This window comes from Hylaeus anthracinus, unplaced genomic scaffold, assembly GCF_026225885.1.
Source record: "Hylaeus anthracinus isolate JK02 unplaced genomic scaffold, UHH_iyHylAnth1.0_haploid 11989, whole genome shotgun sequence".
NCBI lineage: Eukaryota > Metazoa > Arthropoda > Insecta > Hymenoptera > Colletidae > Hylaeus > Hylaeus anthracinus.
Window position 1 is genome coordinate 16,724,297 of NW_026534337.1, and position 17,648 is coordinate 16,741,944.

Here is a 17,648-nt window from a genome sequence, read left to right on the forward strand (position 1 = left end):
ATTTTCGTGAAAATTTTACGTAGCGAATAGTTTAACAGAGCATTTAGCAAAAGTTGCAAAACTGTCTGTTGTTGTCTTCTTTGAAATAACACATAGTGCTTGTAATACATGTATGCATTTATCGTTTTTCTTGATGCGATAGTGGTAAATTAAAATACGTCCTCGATTTATTTAATTCTCAATAACTCGACGAAGGGAGGTACTTCAATTCAAAAATTTGAAAATGATAAATTGTACAAATAGTAGAAATCGTGTAAAAACAAAAACTGATACGTAAAAGTAGTAAAGATATAATATACCTGTACGAAGAAATACCGATTGTCCGTCTACATGGCGCGTTGTATTTTTATTCGCGTTTACTTTATTACTGTGGACGGCCGATAATTCGATTCCGCGGGTTTCGGATAACAAGAAATTATCGGTAAAAGAATTCGTCGAACCTGTCCGGTAATTGAATTGTTGGAACGCGTATTTATCGTCGGTCGTACATCTTTATTCGCGTTTTTGGTGTCATCGTAGTTTCGCCCAGCCAATTGCAGAACCGGATTACGCTCGGCTCATTAATCTAAACATCCGACCGAAACGACGTAGCCACAATCGAGCCACGGTAAATGAATATACGTGTCGGTACCAACAGGGTACGAGTGTCGAGATATAAAGATTGATTTATGAGTCCCGTGCCGCTGTAACGACATGGAAAAAGTTTTAATTGCATCGGTGACGTATTAAATAATTCTCTCTCTGGCCCGTATCGTTCAACGCGGGGACTTGAATTATGCGCAAAAATTGTTTAACTCGGCGTGTCCCCTCGCTGGGAATATTAACTTCTATATTGCGACAAGGAACTTTTCAATCCGTCGCTTTAGAAAATTAGTGAAAGTAATTTAACAGCGTGACTATAATTAACTGCGTTTAGCGGGGAGAATTGAACGACTATTTGGGGAGTTTGAATATTCTTCTATTCGTTTGCGGACGAACTAGGTACAGTTCGTTTATTGATGTTTACTTCGCCGAGTTCCATATGGACATTGGAGATAATTAATCGACTCTTTGGTATATTTAATTACGTGATACGATATTGATTTATCATTATTAATCAATGTAATTGGCTACGTACGGAGTGCTTACTTCTGGAGTAAATGTAAATCGTTAATATTTTCATTAGATTGTCTCTTGGGTATCTATGCACCAAGACATTAAGAAATATATTTAAATATGCAGAAGAGGATAAATGTTACTAATCAATCGATCATCTGGATGTCCTGTTTCCAATGGACCATCCAGTAGGGCGATTAGACAGACTATCCTAACGCAGATCGAGGTCCTCGTTCCTTGGCGAAACTCTGGTACGAACGCAGCTTCCGGTCGAAAGAACCGTCCAGCGGGGGTGGCCGTTAAAACGTAAGCAGCTCAGGGAAAGCTGCTTACGATATTCGGAACGAAGGACGTGGCTTCGTCGCGACTTGCTTTCCGTTTCTTCAAAATGACAGATTGTCAAGCACGTCAGCATTTCATTAGCATGAGTTACGTAGCTCCAGCGGCAGCTAATGGGTTCCACAGAGGAACGAGAACCCCATGAAACCGACGCTTAAGACGATTGTATAGCGAAACCAACGCGATACGCGATGGATCCACGATCTTTGACATTTCTCTTGTAACCTATAAATCCCTTCCAGGGCATCTCGAATACAATTGGAGAAACGAATGGAAGTCTTGCTACTACTTTTCTTGGGAGAACAGGGACCGTTATCGTAACGCAGCTATAGCGAGGCTTGAAAGGAATTTCGACTGAATATTATTTAGAGAAAAAAGATTGTCGTTGGATAATTGGTTACCTGCTTATTATTACCAGCATATGGTTGGTATTTGTTTGTAATATACAAGTAGTCGAGCTATGTTGCTTGAATGGAACGAATAAATTTCAATAATTATAGTGTATAAGTTTAAATAATTATGAAACCGAGGGTGTAATCACAGAATCCTACGCTACTGACGGAGGAAACATTTAATAGATACTATTTTAAGTGTACGAAACAATTGATCTGCTATCACCACCTGATTATCGCGTAGTGTATTATAGTACAAAACAAATTGACTGCCTAAAATTTTCAAGAAGATCCAAAATTACATCATCCATCGACGAATTTTTCACGATACTGGTATATTATTTCCGTTCACAAAAATTCATTTGTTTAACACGCGCGTGAACGAAATTCATTCGATATATTCCCGCGTGTACGGTTTCTACAATATGATTTGGCGGAATTAAATTTACTTTAACGGAACGTGTCAGCGCGCTACGTTTCATTGGTCGCTATCATTGCCAGTGACAAATCGCGGTGTAGCCGATAATTATTACATACACGTATACTTTATGTTTGGGCTATTGATTAATGGTATCACGATAAATTGCAGTTCACCCGATGGTTCAAGTACCGAACCAGCTAGTTGGCACACCAATTGGTACCGACGTTACGCTGGTTTGCCTCGTGGAAGCTTCCCCAAAGGCCATTAATTATTGGACACGCGAATCAGGTAAGATTCAATTAACTATCGCGCCATCGTGTTTAGTTCGCTGACGTTTCGTCAAATGCAGAAAGCAAATCGTTCAAAAATTGTTTTTTATTTCGCTCGTACATTACGCTTTCACAGACTGCATGAAGCCTAGAAAAATATGGATACAAAGGAAGGTTTTTGGCGAGTACCTAAATTTTTCATTGTTGCATACTCAGCACAGAATTGCAATATACTAAAAGCATTTGTCCTTGCACAGCACACGTGCACTAAAAATTTCACTAAAACATAGTAAAAATGTCTTCTTTGTAAACTGGTGTATTTTAAATTTAAAAAAAAAAAAGAAAAAAAGAACTCCCATCTCTCTATTTTTTAATATCACGAATTGCCATTTCGCGAAACAGGCGTAAACGTATGCAAATGTAGAATAAAAACTAACACGGTCAGATTTGAAATTCATGTAGAAATAAATGTGACGAAATATTTTGCTTGATTCTGATCGATTTCGCTGCTTAATATTCTGTAATTTTCATATTCTCCATTAATCTTCCCTCGATATCATTATTTTATTTCTATGATTTACCTAAGCAGAAATATTACTTAGAGAATCATAGACGTGAAATGGGTTCATAGGAAATGCATGGAGATATTTTTTTTCTTTTTTTATTATTATTGCACACTGGTTCACATTAGTAGAAGCTTGCATGTACTGCGAAATAATAACAAAGTTCTTTTACATTTTTTGTTGCAGGTGAAATGATAATTACAAATAACAAGTACAACATGTCGGAGAAGAAGATAACCGTGTACAGCGTTCAAATGCAACTGGTGATCCTAAATGTGCAGAAGCAAGATATAGGTGGTTACAAGTGCATCTCGAAGAATTCGATCGGCGATGCTGAAGGCAACATTCGACTTTACGGTGAGTCATTTCAAATCAATTAATGTAAGTGCTAGCCTCAAAATTACCTTTCGAAACGTAATTTCACTACTGAATTAATTAATATCAGAAATAACCTTTGCGATTAATTAATTTCATAATTCATTTTTTTAATAATCACACTCATACCCAAAAGTTAGATAATGAAGTATAAAATCTTAAGTCTAAATAGTCCACAAGAGACAAGAAATGTGTACACCTGATCTTTTATTAATTCGAAGCGTTTCCACTTCGTTATATTTCATTCACTCTTTAAGCGGAAAATGTTCTCCCGTTAAGTTTTACCTTTCGAAATTGCAACCTCAAATAATCATTTACGTAAAAATTAACTATTATTTCGCAAAGGATGACTCGTAATCAATTTAAAGAGTCACAATTTTCTCGTGTATCGCATGACATTAATAATTTACATACAAATGAAAAATAAATCTTCGCGCGGGATAACGGGAGCAATCGATTTATTAAAAGGCGTGTAATAATACAAATAATAACATTCATCGACAGAAATGTAATAATTGGAATACGAACCGGAAGAAAGTTTTCTCATTATGTAAATAAATGATGTCGAACTGTAAAATTCGTAGAATACCGAATCCACGCGATAAAGTGAATCGAACGACATAGTCATTCGTAATATATAACGGTCGTTCACCTAATGACAATGGCAATTAGCATTGATTATTAATTTGAGCGTAATAGCTGCTGTATCGATGCTGCAATTGCCCGAGCAGCTTATTTTTGCAAAACTGATTATTATCGTCTGGCCTAGTTAAATTTCCCGTGCAAATCCAAATTTGTTTCGCTCTATCTCCGTTGTAATGAAATAAAAATCAAATATAAAATAATGAAAGTCGAAACTCGATTTGTAATTCTTTACAAGATGATTTTAAATGTGGAATATTTTAACGATATATTAATACCATATATTAATTGTATAAGAAATTAGTATATTTTCAATTCATTTAATTCATATTTATAGTACTTCTATAATATTTTTTACAGAAACTTGCATGCGTATACCAATTTACTGAAAATTGCCTTGTAATTGCAAACCTAATGTTTTTTTAATTGCACAGTAGCTTCATGAATTCTTGGGCTGGGAATTTGTATTCAAAAATTGTACTACTTTTTAAATGTGTGTCTCTATGCTAATGGCTCTCGTGCATTACACGAGATATTCATCTCAAGATTAACCCCAATGAAGTAACGCAATGTTTAGACTGCCACAAAAATGTAATAATAACTCAATAAATTTAATATCATAAACAAAAACAAATGAAAACACATTTTTCAAATCACTTGTATGTTTCATTCAACAAATAAAACATTTACCAATTTACCATATTACCAAGAAGTTATTTCATATTTTATAAACTACCACATTTTTCACTTAAATATTTTTTTTAAAACAAACACATTAAATGAACGAAACCAGAGAATCATTTAGCAATGAAACCTTATATGTTTGTTAGTACGACCACAGTAAAATTAATTCACATTAATTAACCGTGGCACTTTTCCACTAAACCATAAGTATACCAACACACGTATACCCCTCTGAATCGAGTCTACTTGTGCGCGATAGCGTTTATTGGTCGCATTTGGCAATATAAATTTTCGCATAAAAGTTCCGAGACAAACATACGCCGCACAACGAAACTACAACTTTAAAATGATCGAATTTATTGCGGGCTCGCGTTCGTCGTGCTGGCTGTGTTTTATGTCGCAAACTTCATAATGCAAATCCTCCTGGACAAAATTATGAAACTAAATTCCGACTTTAAGATAATCGTGTTTGGCGCTGTCCCACGTCCTTGTGCTTCGCATTTTTTCCTAGCATTTTTTTATTATTTTAGGGGGAATCTGTCCGTATTTTTTTGCTCACAGCTTCCATTACCGATTCGAATAATTTTCGAGATGAAGAATCAATTACTAAATAGGTGAATGTTCAGGAACTTTAATTGGGGGCGTAAGAATTAATTCATTCGTTTCGTTAAGAGAATCTGGTCTAACTTCAAAGAATGGAACATTTTGTAACAAGAAATTATGTAGAAAATATAGAAACTAAGAGTACAATTAAATAATCAATTATGTAAAAATACATTCTGTTTCTGACAGCCAACGTGTTAAATTGAAATAGGCTCGTATCATCTATACTTAATCAAGAAGTAATCGAGTGAAGTTTCGTTAAAATCCTCCATTAAATAAATCCACGGAACAAGTACCGTAAGCGCGCGGTATTAAGAGCCGATGGATCCGAGAAGACGTAACAAGTGGAGCAAATCGGGCTTAAGTATTTACGAGGAAATCACCGTAACACGCAGTCCATTATCAGCGCGAGGCTGCACGGCTAACCTCCGCCAACCACCCCCCAATCTCTCCCCTATCCTTGAACGCTTAATGACGGAAATTTTATCGCGTAAGCCGTGTAAACTAACAGACCCACCGCGTGTATTAGCGTCCACGGTTGTGTGCGAAAGGTTGTCCCGACGCGCGGCGTGCTCCAACTTCCCGTTGAAGTCACGCGATCAGATAAGCCCGGGGGATTAACCCTTAAACCGATGGTATAAACGGAGCGTGAAGAGAACGCCGAGAAGAGAAAAGAGCGCGAAGGAATGCAACGGGTGGCATATCTCGAATGATGCTCGAGGAGAGTTGCAAACTTTTTGGAGAAAGAACGGTTTCTATATTTAATAAAATCATATCAACATCCAAGTCTCCAACACGTTTAACAATCATTTTTACCTTCGATTCTGGGGTCTTAACAGTCATATACTTTCCTGCTAACGCCTAACACATCCTAACACCTCCAAACACCCGACACCACCTGACAATTCCCTTCAATTTTCCTTTATTTCCTGGCACATGTCCCTTTAATTATTCCCTTCGTTCCCTGGCCATCTCCTCACACAACATGTGATCCTGATACACAAGGTAAGTTTCGAATTAACAAATTTTGCTATATTCTCGCTCATCGTACGATCCAGATACAAAAGGTAAGTTTCGAAATTACAAACTATGTTACCTCCTCACTCATCATGTGATCCTGATACACAAGGTAAGTTTCGAAACTACAAGTTACGCTACCTACTTGCGCATCCCGTTCTCCTGATACAAAAGGTAAGTCTTGAGCTACAGTTAAAAGTTATGTCACCTCTTGGAGTATCATATTCTCCTGATACCAAAATGCAAAATCCGTCCAGAATTTCATACGTACCAGAGATTCCTCGTGCCACCTCCTCGCATATCATGTTCTCCCGATACCAGGAGTAAAAATCCGACATTTCTCCGACGATCACAATTTTGAAAGGAGCGATTTGCAACATTGTTGAAATTTGGAGGGGAGCTATTTGCAACATTGTTGGGTTTGCAACATTGTTGAAGTTTCGAGAGAAGCGATTTGCAACATTGTTGCGTTTGCAACATTGTGAAAGTTTCGAGAGAAGCTATTTGCAACATTGTTGGGTTTGCAACATTGTTGAAGTTGCGAGAGAAGCGATTTGCAACATTGTTAGGTTTGCAACATTGTTGAAGTTGCGAGAGAAGCGATTTGCAACATTGTTGGGTTTGCAACATTGTTGAAATTTCGAGAGAAGCAATTTGCAACATTGTTGGGTTTGCAACATTGTTGAAATTTGGAGGGAAGCTATTTGCAACATTGTTGGGTTTGCAACATTGTGAAAGTTTCGAAAAAAGCTATTTGCAACATTGTTGGGTTTGCAACATTGTGAAAGTTTCGAGAGAAGCTATTTGCAACATTGTTGGGTTTGCAACATTGTGAAAGTTTCGAGAGAAGCTATTTGCAACATTGTTGGGTTTGCAACATTGTTGAAGTTCCTAGAGAAACGATTTGCAACATTGTTGGGTTTGCAACATTGTGAAAGTTTCGAGAGAAGCTATTTGCAACATTGTTGGGTTTGCAACATTGTTGAAGTTGCGAGAGAAGCGATTTGCAACATTCTTGAGTTTGCAGCATTGTGAAAGTTTCGAGAGAAGCTATTTGCAACATTGTTGGGTTTGCCAAAATGCAAAATTGGCCAGAATTCCGAACTATACCGAAAATTAGCCCCTTGAAATAGGCAACCTGTACTGACAAATCTGTCGGACCGGTTACCTTGCGTCCGTAGGCGCAACAGTGCCACCTCCTGATATCAACATTCAAAATCGGCCAGAATTCCCATACTTACCGAAAAATGAGCCCCTTGAAATAGGCAACCTGTACTGACAAATCTGTCGGACCGGTTACCTTGCGTCCGTAGGCGCAATACTGCCACCTCCTGATATCAACATTAAAAATCGGCCAGAATTCCCATACTTACCGAAAAATGAGCCCCTTGAAATAGGCAACCTATACTTACAGATATGTCGAGCTGGTTGCCTGTTCTTTGACGCAAACGTGCCACCTCGTCGCGTATTATATTTTCCTGATACGGATCATCTCGTTTATTTCTCTCGAAAAGAAGGATGTAAGGGAAAGAGTACCTAGAAATGATGGGAAATATACAAACCCAGAAAGGGAACAGGAACGAAAAATAATTTAATGAACACTTGAATAATTGACTGAATATATATATATTTCTGCTTACATAGATTTCTAACAGTGTCCTAATGAACGACAGATTTACAAGGACTGTCATCAACCTCTACTTCCACGCTCACCCTGTACAAGGAGAAAACGAGGATGGCGTAGCGGGCACGTAAATGGTAGGACAGTGGCGAGAGATGTTGGCGCGTCACGTCAAGGGCTAAAAGTCCGCGAAACAATATCCAACTCGGCAGCCCATCCTCCTCAGCGCTACATCTTTCTTCCCTTTTCCAGGGCTGCCGGCTGCTCTTGCCGCTTCTTCTGTTCCGTATTAGTTATCGTTTATCAGGCCGGCCAGACAAAACGCGCTGGCGGGAATTGGGTGAGCCATCTGTTGCCAGACATGATCGATAAAAGTCCGCCAAGTGCTATCAGTGCTAAACTGCTATTTCGACGAGCTGCCGCACGTTTTCGCCCCCTGCCACCCTCGTTTTCACCGCCGCCCAGCCAGCTCTCTTCTTTGACGAGCGTTCACCACCTTCTGCGATTTCTTTTCCCTTCGCCGCGCTTCTTTCGCCTGTCCTCCTTTCTCCGCAACATCTGTCCGAAATCAGCTCCCCTCCCTTCTCCATCTGATCGCGATAGTGTACACGCAATAAATTCAATCCGCCCTACAAATTGCTCGTTACTACTGATTACGTTTTTATGGTCGCACGTCCTTGGCCTGGCGAACAATTTTTCGACGTGCTCTGCTTGGAATGAAATTTCTTTTTTCTTCTGGTAACTATCGGTGATTTACCTGTGGAAGAGAAAAGGGGGCTTAAGTAAATTTTATTTGTTGGGGGTAAGATATGAAATCACGGGGTTGGAAGAACGAATCGTTTCGACTACACTTAATAATTTAGTCGTAATTAATTTAGGAGAGGTAGGTAATTCTATCGTATACCTGGGTCGAGTTAATGATTTTTCTATTCCAGTTAAGTGATACCTACATAATTTATAGCGACTTGGATGAATTTTATTCGGAATAGAAAGCTCTGCTACTTCCAAGACATTTGAAATAATATTGACCTACGATTCTTTATTTCATTTGTTTTTCTTTTCTCTAACTCGGTTTCTGTCGCAAGTAAAATGATTATATGGATGAAAAGCATTTAAGTTTCCCCGCTGGCGTATTTGTGTAATTTTGGTGAATTACTTGGAGGGTATAAGTAATTCGAGAGAACAATATCGACTGAGCACGGACGGGAGGGGCCGAAGCTTCCCATTTCACCTCTTCCAATTTCTGGAGTGTCAATTTTGCAACACATGGCCCTTGCGTTATCGCGATGGAAGATTACACTTCCTTCTCTTTTTTTTATCTCTCATTTGTTTTTTTTTTGTTTTTTTTATCTTTTTTTTTTACTGGAGCATCGTACGATTCCTTCGGATGGCTCGATCAAATTTTTCGTTTGTTCGCAATATATATATCCAAGTGGGAATGATTTCATTAGAGGGAACAGATCGATGCAAACACGTAGAATTCGATTTATCTTACGCTAGTTTTACTATACTTTTTTAATCTATCTAATAAAATTACAAAAATTTTATTCGATTTACCTTCAGAGTATATAGTTTACAGTCTGTGGGAAAGTTAATAATTAAACTAGCTTGGTGTTTGAATATTCAACGATGATTGATATTAATTCAAGCATTCTACGTTTATCCTTTGTAGTAAAAGTGGTGTAGCAAACCATACTTTCGTAATTAATTTCAATTTTAACCCCTCGTGTTCTTGATCGAACCAAATCTCTGAGATTACATTCTGTCCTTCAAGAACTCCACGCAAGAAAAAGTCGAGTGCATTTCAAAAAAGCTAGCAATTGTTTAGACTACAACGCCAGAACTCTCGAATACCTGCTGAAATTTAATGTCGAGTTAAACAGAGACTCGAAAAAAATTTCTTTGTAGCTTAAATTCCGCAATTCGCGTCTGAAAAGTTCCGCGGCACGGAGGAATAGAATCTTCAGGAAATTTTAATATAACGAGTTGTCGAGTTCTCGGGCGATGTAAAAAACTGAAGTATTTTCATGAAACCGCAGCGAGCAAAAATATTGCTCTTAAGCAATTCGACCGAGACGCGCCGCGCACAGATTAGCGTTAGTGACGCACACGTTGGTGCATGTATAAATTGAATCCACTATAAGAGTTCCTCGTCAAAGAGAGGAATTCTTGCTGCCTCTGTTTCCAACGATGCAGCCTCCTACTTGGCCCCACCCTGTATAAAGTGTAGCGGATGATAATTTGTTAATATTTCACTCGTTATTCGACAGTTTTATCCAGATAAGACTCGTGCCTATCTCTGCGGGTTAAACAGAGAATTCAGGGTCTAGAGGGAACTACGTATGGTTGGCGAAGTTCTGTGAAGCGTAGGACAGGCACCATCTCTCCAGGGAGAACGCGTTGGGGATGCAACGGAAAGTGGTCGTGATGCCATCGAAAATTTGTGCTTGGTAGCGAGCGAGAAGTTAGTTAACATACAGAAGTCAGTCGTCACGCATTAATCACTTAGGGACTCCGGAAGCAATCGGGTTTCCAATAGTTACTCGATCAGTTACCTTAGTCGTAGACGCTCTCAACGGTTAAGTGAGCAATTAAGTTCGACGAGCAGTCAAGCTCGGTTGCGATGTGCCATAGGTCGACTCTTATTCGTTAAACTCGTTGAAAATAATCGAGTCGAGCTCCAAGTCATTTCGATAGTCTCGGAGTAATTCTTTGTGCATTTATAAGAAATTTGAATGCGCAAGAAACTACAAAATGCAAACAATATGCAAGAATATAAAAAAAATATAAAGAATATAAAAAATTGTGTAAAAGAAAAATTCATGTTTTACGTTGTAAAGATAATAGAGATGTACAAGGAAAATAAGAAAAATACGAAATCAATACAGGAGAAAGAAAGCAAAATAAGTACGAAACGAAATCTTACAAATACGATTGCGCGATCCACAATTGAAAATACAAATCCTGGTATTTCTTTGTAATATATTATCCATAAACTTGTCTGTTCGAAGACGTTATTTTCAAGTATTCTAACCCCTTTAAGCCCCTTTAGACACGAATAATATCTAACTTTATGTTAGACTTTCTCCTCATTAATTAAGTATTCTACCATTTCGTGTGTTTAGACATGGACCTGCCGAAGCACTCGAAGAAAATTGGCGATCGTCGAGGGGACATCGACGGCCAGGAATCGATCGGCGATCGTGATCACAGACTGAATAACGTGTACCAGGGTTCCTTGCGGGAAACGGGGTCAACCTTGGAACCATTTTTCGACGGTGACGGCGCATCCGCATCGTCGTACGAAACTCTACCATCCGCCACTTGCATCCTTCTGATAGCATCGTGCCACCTGTTTGCTTTGACGTAAGAGAAAAGAATGTTAAGATGCGCCAGACGAGCGAAACGAGGCGTCTACTTCTAAGACGAGAGCTAATGGTTGTTTTTATCGTGTCGATGACTGACGAACTCTTTGCTGCGTTAACCGATCGATAGCGAAAGAAACCAAGTCGATTGAAAGTATCGTTTTGTGTGATTCTTATCGAGATTATATCATTCGTTTGATATTCCATCGATGATACCTGGTCGTAATGTTAAATTATTCTTCTAAGAAATTTGATTAAGTTAAAAATTTAGTTTGAACAATTTATTCGGGGCAGTTATTCTTTTTTTTTATGTCGAGATATTCTTATCGTTCTTCGTAACGAGGAAAGGATATTATTGTATAATCTAGTTGTATATCATATTTTGTTTGAGCTTTGTATTGTTTCTAACTGCATAATCTGTTGTATTTGATTCAATTTTATTTTTTTTTTTTCAAATTTTATGTTAAAATGTAGCGTAGTTTATGTACGTTTATTATGTTAATTAATTTTGTTAATTTTATTGTTATTCGTTGACGCAATAAATGTTTAGAATTCTATAATTTGACGGAGTTTTGTTTTGTGTTGACTACCCTCCGAGGAAAATAAACAAATGGAAATTAGAAGGTGTAAGAAAGTTTCGATATCTCACCCCAAACAATTTTTGGATACTTTTTTCACGGCGCCAACGTTGGAAATTTGTAAACGGCACGCACGTAACCTTTCCTGTGTGCACGACGGCTTAGCAAGCAATGAATTTGAATTTTTCCATTGCCAGAGTGAACGTTTTTATCTCCCCCCAATTAAGGAGACACGTCTCGTTAGAGCAATTTTACCATCCACCTGTTACTCGGTGATCTACTTGACCCATGTGCAAATCCACACTTCAATGCAGCACTCGTGATCTTTCAGCGAAAGAATGAGACCGAAGAGAATATTTTAAAGTGGTTTTAAATATACCAGGTGTTACATAAATTGTTAATTTATTGTAGTTACTCCGATGGTGAATATAATTGATTAGGTTTCTTTCGAGTTAAATTTCAGGGTCGAGTGCGTATCAAATTTAAATAACATACGAAACGATTAGAAATAACTTATCCAAAGAAAACGCTTTATATTTAACATTTCTTAAGGTACGTACTACAACTTTCAGAATCAGAATAGAACACATGAAATAATAGAGAGTTGTAGAAAACAAAATTAAAAAAAAAAATGTTTGAAGTGCCGAGGGTTAATGTCACCTCCCCAATCTTTCGTTTTCGTATCATTAATCCTCGGCCAGCTTTCGAAATTTCAAGCCAACTTCGAACGATTTACACTTAGCTTAAAAAAAGTTTGTCGAATAGACCCGCATTAACTTTTAAAGCGAGAGTATCCCTCGAGCGCACTCGTCCGATTTCGTTTATTGGTAGAGGTAAACGATACCTTGTTTATTCAGATTAAAGCGATCGACGTTTACAACGCCATCCACGGCAACGGCATTATAAACCGCGAACGTGAAATTAATATTCTAACGAATATCGGAGAAACGTAACGGTAACGAAGATCGTCGCGAATCTCGTCGTGTCGAACAAGTCCAACGCGCGATTGTCCCTAGGCTTAACGAGATATCTCGTTAGCACTGCATGTTCGACCGTGGTCTCTCTTTCTCTCCCTTTCTCTCTGTTCAACATGGACCGTCGATTGTCTGATCTGTTGCAATGATAGAATTATTAAACCCCCAGACACGGTTTTTATTTCCGTCGCTCTTCCCGTCTCGCGTATCTCTGTTCTTCTTTCGCTCGTTCTGTTGACGTGACGCATTATTACGATCGCTGACGAGAGTATCAGCAATCTTGATAAATATACACGTCGGTGTAATCCAGTTACGTGAACGTTGCTCGTCATCCCGCGCACTTCTTTCGCGTTATTAACGAAAATCGGGTAATCGATAACGTTCTGGACATAGATGATCAAAACGGAGAACTTTTTATGGGAATTATTCCGAAGCATCTTATCGTTTCTTAACATAAATGGGATAATTTTGTAGTTGGTCCATTGATTGTTGTTAATAATGGAATATTAATTGCAGAGGTTGTTAAAATTTAAGAGATTTTGTTTATATGAATATCTTGTGCACTATACTTGTGACGTAGGTATCATCGAAGGAGAATTCTACTTTTATTCGAATGACTTTTGGTACGAAATAATCCATACATATCCATACATATCCCTGATTCGTTATAGGTACTAGTATGCTTTTACATTTTTAAGCAACGGTTAGGAGAACACAAGTATCGAGCGATCGTTAGATTCGTATTAAACGCTGAGAATTGTACAACTGGATTGCGTTTACGGTAATCGTTACAAGCCGAAAACGAATTATTCATTCCAAATGGAATCGTTTAGCTTGCCGATTTTCAATATTTCGTTTTATACTTTTGAATTAGTTGCGAAAAGGAATTTATCTCACCTAAGAAAGAAAGAAACAAAGAACGAATTGTACAGACGCGAGCAACGATCAAAGGCGAAACATTTCCGTCTCGCATCTACTTGAATTTCCGCTTATCTCGGCGCGCGAGAATTATGCAAATCGCGATCGAGTCGCTTGTAACAATAACGATAAACGCAACCCCGCGAAGATGTATAATTATTCATTCGGCGTGCGGACACGTTTTGCACCCATTACCGCGAAAATCCACACTCCCCCTCACCCCTCCTCCCCGTTGGCCACGAAAACGGTACAGAGTCGAGCGAGCGCAAAGTCGTTAATTAAAGTTGTCTCCCGTGCTTTCGATACTGTTCTATCGGTACGCATGCACGCAGAATGCCCGCGTTGTTCGTATATGAGACGAGCTTTCATCGTGACCGTAGCGTAAAAACAAGGTAAAAGGAGGAAATACCTGGAGCTATCGTAAGAAACGTATTCCTTTGCTTTTGCAACAACAACAACAACAAAACGAGTAAAGAAAAACAAAAAACGACACCGGTATCGTCGAGTATCGATCTCCGCGAATCACGAATCACGGGTGACTTGCGAACGCGCGTGCATGGGTGTGTGTATGTGTGTATGTGTGCGTGGGAGTACGTTTCCGCGGTTATATACATGTAATCTTATAAAATATACGTACGAGTCGTACGTAGAAAAGGTGCGAGCAATCGTGTGCGTTTGTGTAAATAAACTATTTTTGGCGTTTTTTGGTTACATTTTTGCATTCAGGAATTACTGTAGTCGTTTTAGTGAAGCGAATTAGGGAATCGTTTGATCGGTACGATGGTTCTGATATTGGATATTGGAAAAGTAGATTTTAGTTTCGTGACAGCAGTGTCGTTGGATCGTTTGTTTTTAAGATATTCTATCTTTGGTTATATAATGGAAGTAGATTTCATTTAAAATTGCGAGCATTTTTTTCCGAATAAATATTCTACATTAAATATAAATACTTTCTCTATATTAACTTGGTATTTTTTCTACGTAAATTTAATCTGTTCTTATAACCAGCAAAAGTATTAAAACCTCAAAGCGAACGATACGTTATAATCTTATTAGTTTGATCTAATTTTACGATAGTTTTCGTTGTATTAATTGTGAAATCTTACGTTTCACTGAAAGTTTGAACAATTAGCGAATTAGTAAAAGCTAACACATTCGAAATTTAGGGGCTATCGGTCACATTCTATTGAAACTTCAATCACTGACCAAACTAAATTTTAGTCCACTGTTAATTTTTAACGCCTACACTGTAATTTCAGAATGACACCAGTCAAAATGTTGCCTAAAACCTACCTACTTAAGTATATTTTAAGGACCATTGATTTAACACCCGATGATCACGAAATTTTTATATGAATCACTATACATCAACCACCGGAGGATAACGCGAAAAAGAAAGTGAAAAGATTGCTCGTCTCACCTATTTGAAAGAACGTGCCAAATACGTGTGAATTTTGGGGAAAATACGTTGCGTTTTATTTATCAAATATATATATATATATATATATACATACATATATTTTTCATCCTTTTATTGGCGTTTGCATTCGCTTCGAATGTTTTTGATCGACGTCGAACAGCACGGTGTCCGATCATAAATATTTGCAATGCTGTTGCGTACGTATTATTCCTTATAACGCGGCCGCGAATTAACAAATGCAATGTTTACAACAACGTACGACAAGTGTTACTTCACGACTCGGTGACGAGCCAATGAGTAACACGCGCCGTATTTGAATATTTTGTATGGACAGCGCGACTAATTCGTAGCGGTGTTTTGTTTTATTTGGAAGTTGAGGTGTAATCAACTCCAGCTTCTATAAATTGTTCAACTCGTTCGGGATGGAATTTTTTTTTTTTTTTTGACCAAGAAAATATTTTACTCGTTATTTTTCTACGTCATGGAGGATCATTATTAAATTCGGAATATTTTTTTTTTTTTTTTATTGCATTGGAAAGGTGAGATTCAATTATTTAGTTGGCTGAAAATAGAATTGTTCAAAGTGGTCGTCGATTGAAAACAATTGATATCAAATTATCGAATTTGGTGGAAGGATAAGTATTCAAGAGTTTGAGACTCGAGATAGAAAATTCGATAATTTGGAAACGTAGAAATGGGTAAATTTTAGGACCTTGCAAGTTTAACTATCCCAGAAATGCAATATTTTAAACTTCACAAATTTTTAATGTTTGGGACGTTGAAGATTAAAAAATTCGATTATTAAGATGTGGGTATATTACAATTCTGAGAACCTAATAGTTTTAGACTTAATAGAAGCTTTTCAGTGAGTTGGTAATTTCGTATAATTTCTTAATTTTCCAATTCCACGATTAGACCATCCCGAATGAGTTAGATGCTTTCAATTGTACGAAATTCGAATCCCAGCCGCGAGCGTGTCGTTTAAGTGTTTTGCAAAAGTGGGTCGATGACAACTACGAAAAGAAGTCATGCATTTATGTGTAGATTGTGTAAAATACGGAATAGGATGAAATGATATTATTGAAATTATTGGATTGTTGAATGTAGGTGTTCACCACGGTTATATAATATATATAAATATGTAATAGAACGTAAGTTATAAATACAAAGAGAAAATCAAATAATAATTAAATCGGCCTTCCACGTTTCGGTGACACGAATGCAAGTATTAATATTCGTAGAATGCCGTGGGAAATCTCTTCGAAACTTTGAAAATTACCCGAAGCAACAAGAAATGAAAAGAATTATCACGGCAGCCTGGTTTACATCAAATTTCTATTCGTTTGTCGTTAAAAAATTAAATTAAATTCATCTGAATGATAATTGCTGTAGCAATTCCCTGGCAAATGTAATTGTTTCCATTTCGTGGCAACAATATAATACTTTCGTTCGCAAAATTAACGTTACTGTCAAACGTGCAGGCGAAGGAATGTATATTTGTGCTTAGAAGAAAGAATCGTGTCGGGAATGTATTGTAAAATATTCTAATACGTCACTCAGCTGTTAATGGTTCCACGAGGATGTAAATACTTCCGTTGACGAGTCATTCGGTTTGGCCATTGAAAGGATCGGATGGAAATCTTGGATTTTGTATAGGAATACCTGAGAAATCGCAAGAGAAACAACCGAGTACAAAAGTTGAGAACAAGGTACGTCATGCGATCGCATACTTTTAATTATAGTTGGTACATTTATTTACTATAATCTTTTGTTAGTTTCTCGGTAATTGTTATTATTTTTCATAAAGATCAGAAACGCGAAGTGGCAAAAAGTTAAATAATTTTGTTATACGTTTATAACAACTGCGATATTTAAGAATATAAAAGTACCACGCTGATCTTATTACGTTAATAAGTAAGAGAAATTGGTGAAGTTTTTACTTGTTTGTAGCAATGTTCGTTATAGAGTTCATTGAAAAGTCTACGTAAAGTATATTTATTTATATCAATTTCTCGAAATTCCCACGATCATTTTGAATCGATTTTGTCAACCGTGTGAATTCTACTGACTCAGAAGCGGTTTTCCCTGCTTGACAATTTCATTTCACGCGAGATTAGTAACGGTAGATTTGTTAAGAAGCGAAACTAGTATTTCTCGACGCGTATCCGTGTGCCGATTTGTAAACGACGACGAAAACAAAGAAAAAATTATGACAATTAAGGATGCGAAAGTGGATAGCCTTTTATGATGGACGATCGAATCGTCCTCTCGTGCGAATGGTCTGGCCTTAATATATATTTTGCAATATATATATATATATACATACTCGTACATGTATGTATATATGTATGTATACATATATATATACATAC

At 37.5% G+C, this 17,648-nt stretch overlaps 2 protein-coding genes across 9 annotated transcripts in view; one reads left to right on the forward strand and one right to left on the reverse strand.

Annotated features, from left to right (window-relative positions):
• Positions 1-17,281, forward strand: part of LOC128887559 (lachesin-like) — a 175,552-nt gene extending 158,271 nt beyond the window's left edge. For all 7 annotated transcript variants that reach the window (XM_054143579.1, XM_054143580.1, XM_054143582.1 and 4 more), the window contains 3 exons: positions 2,416-2,535; positions 3,266-3,436; positions 11,147-17,281. In XM_054143579.1, coding sequence (XP_053999554.1) covers positions 2,416-2,535; positions 3,266-3,436; positions 11,147-11,391 — 536 coding nt within the window. In that variant the 3' untranslated portion in view covers positions 11,392-17,281. The remainder of the gene's footprint in view (positions 1-2,415; positions 2,536-3,265; positions 3,437-11,146) is intronic.
• The window catches only part of LOC128887565 (uncharacterized), a 191,656-nt gene that overhangs the window by 170,140 nt on the left and 3,868 nt on the right, over positions 1-17,648 (reverse strand). The window lies entirely within an intron of this gene.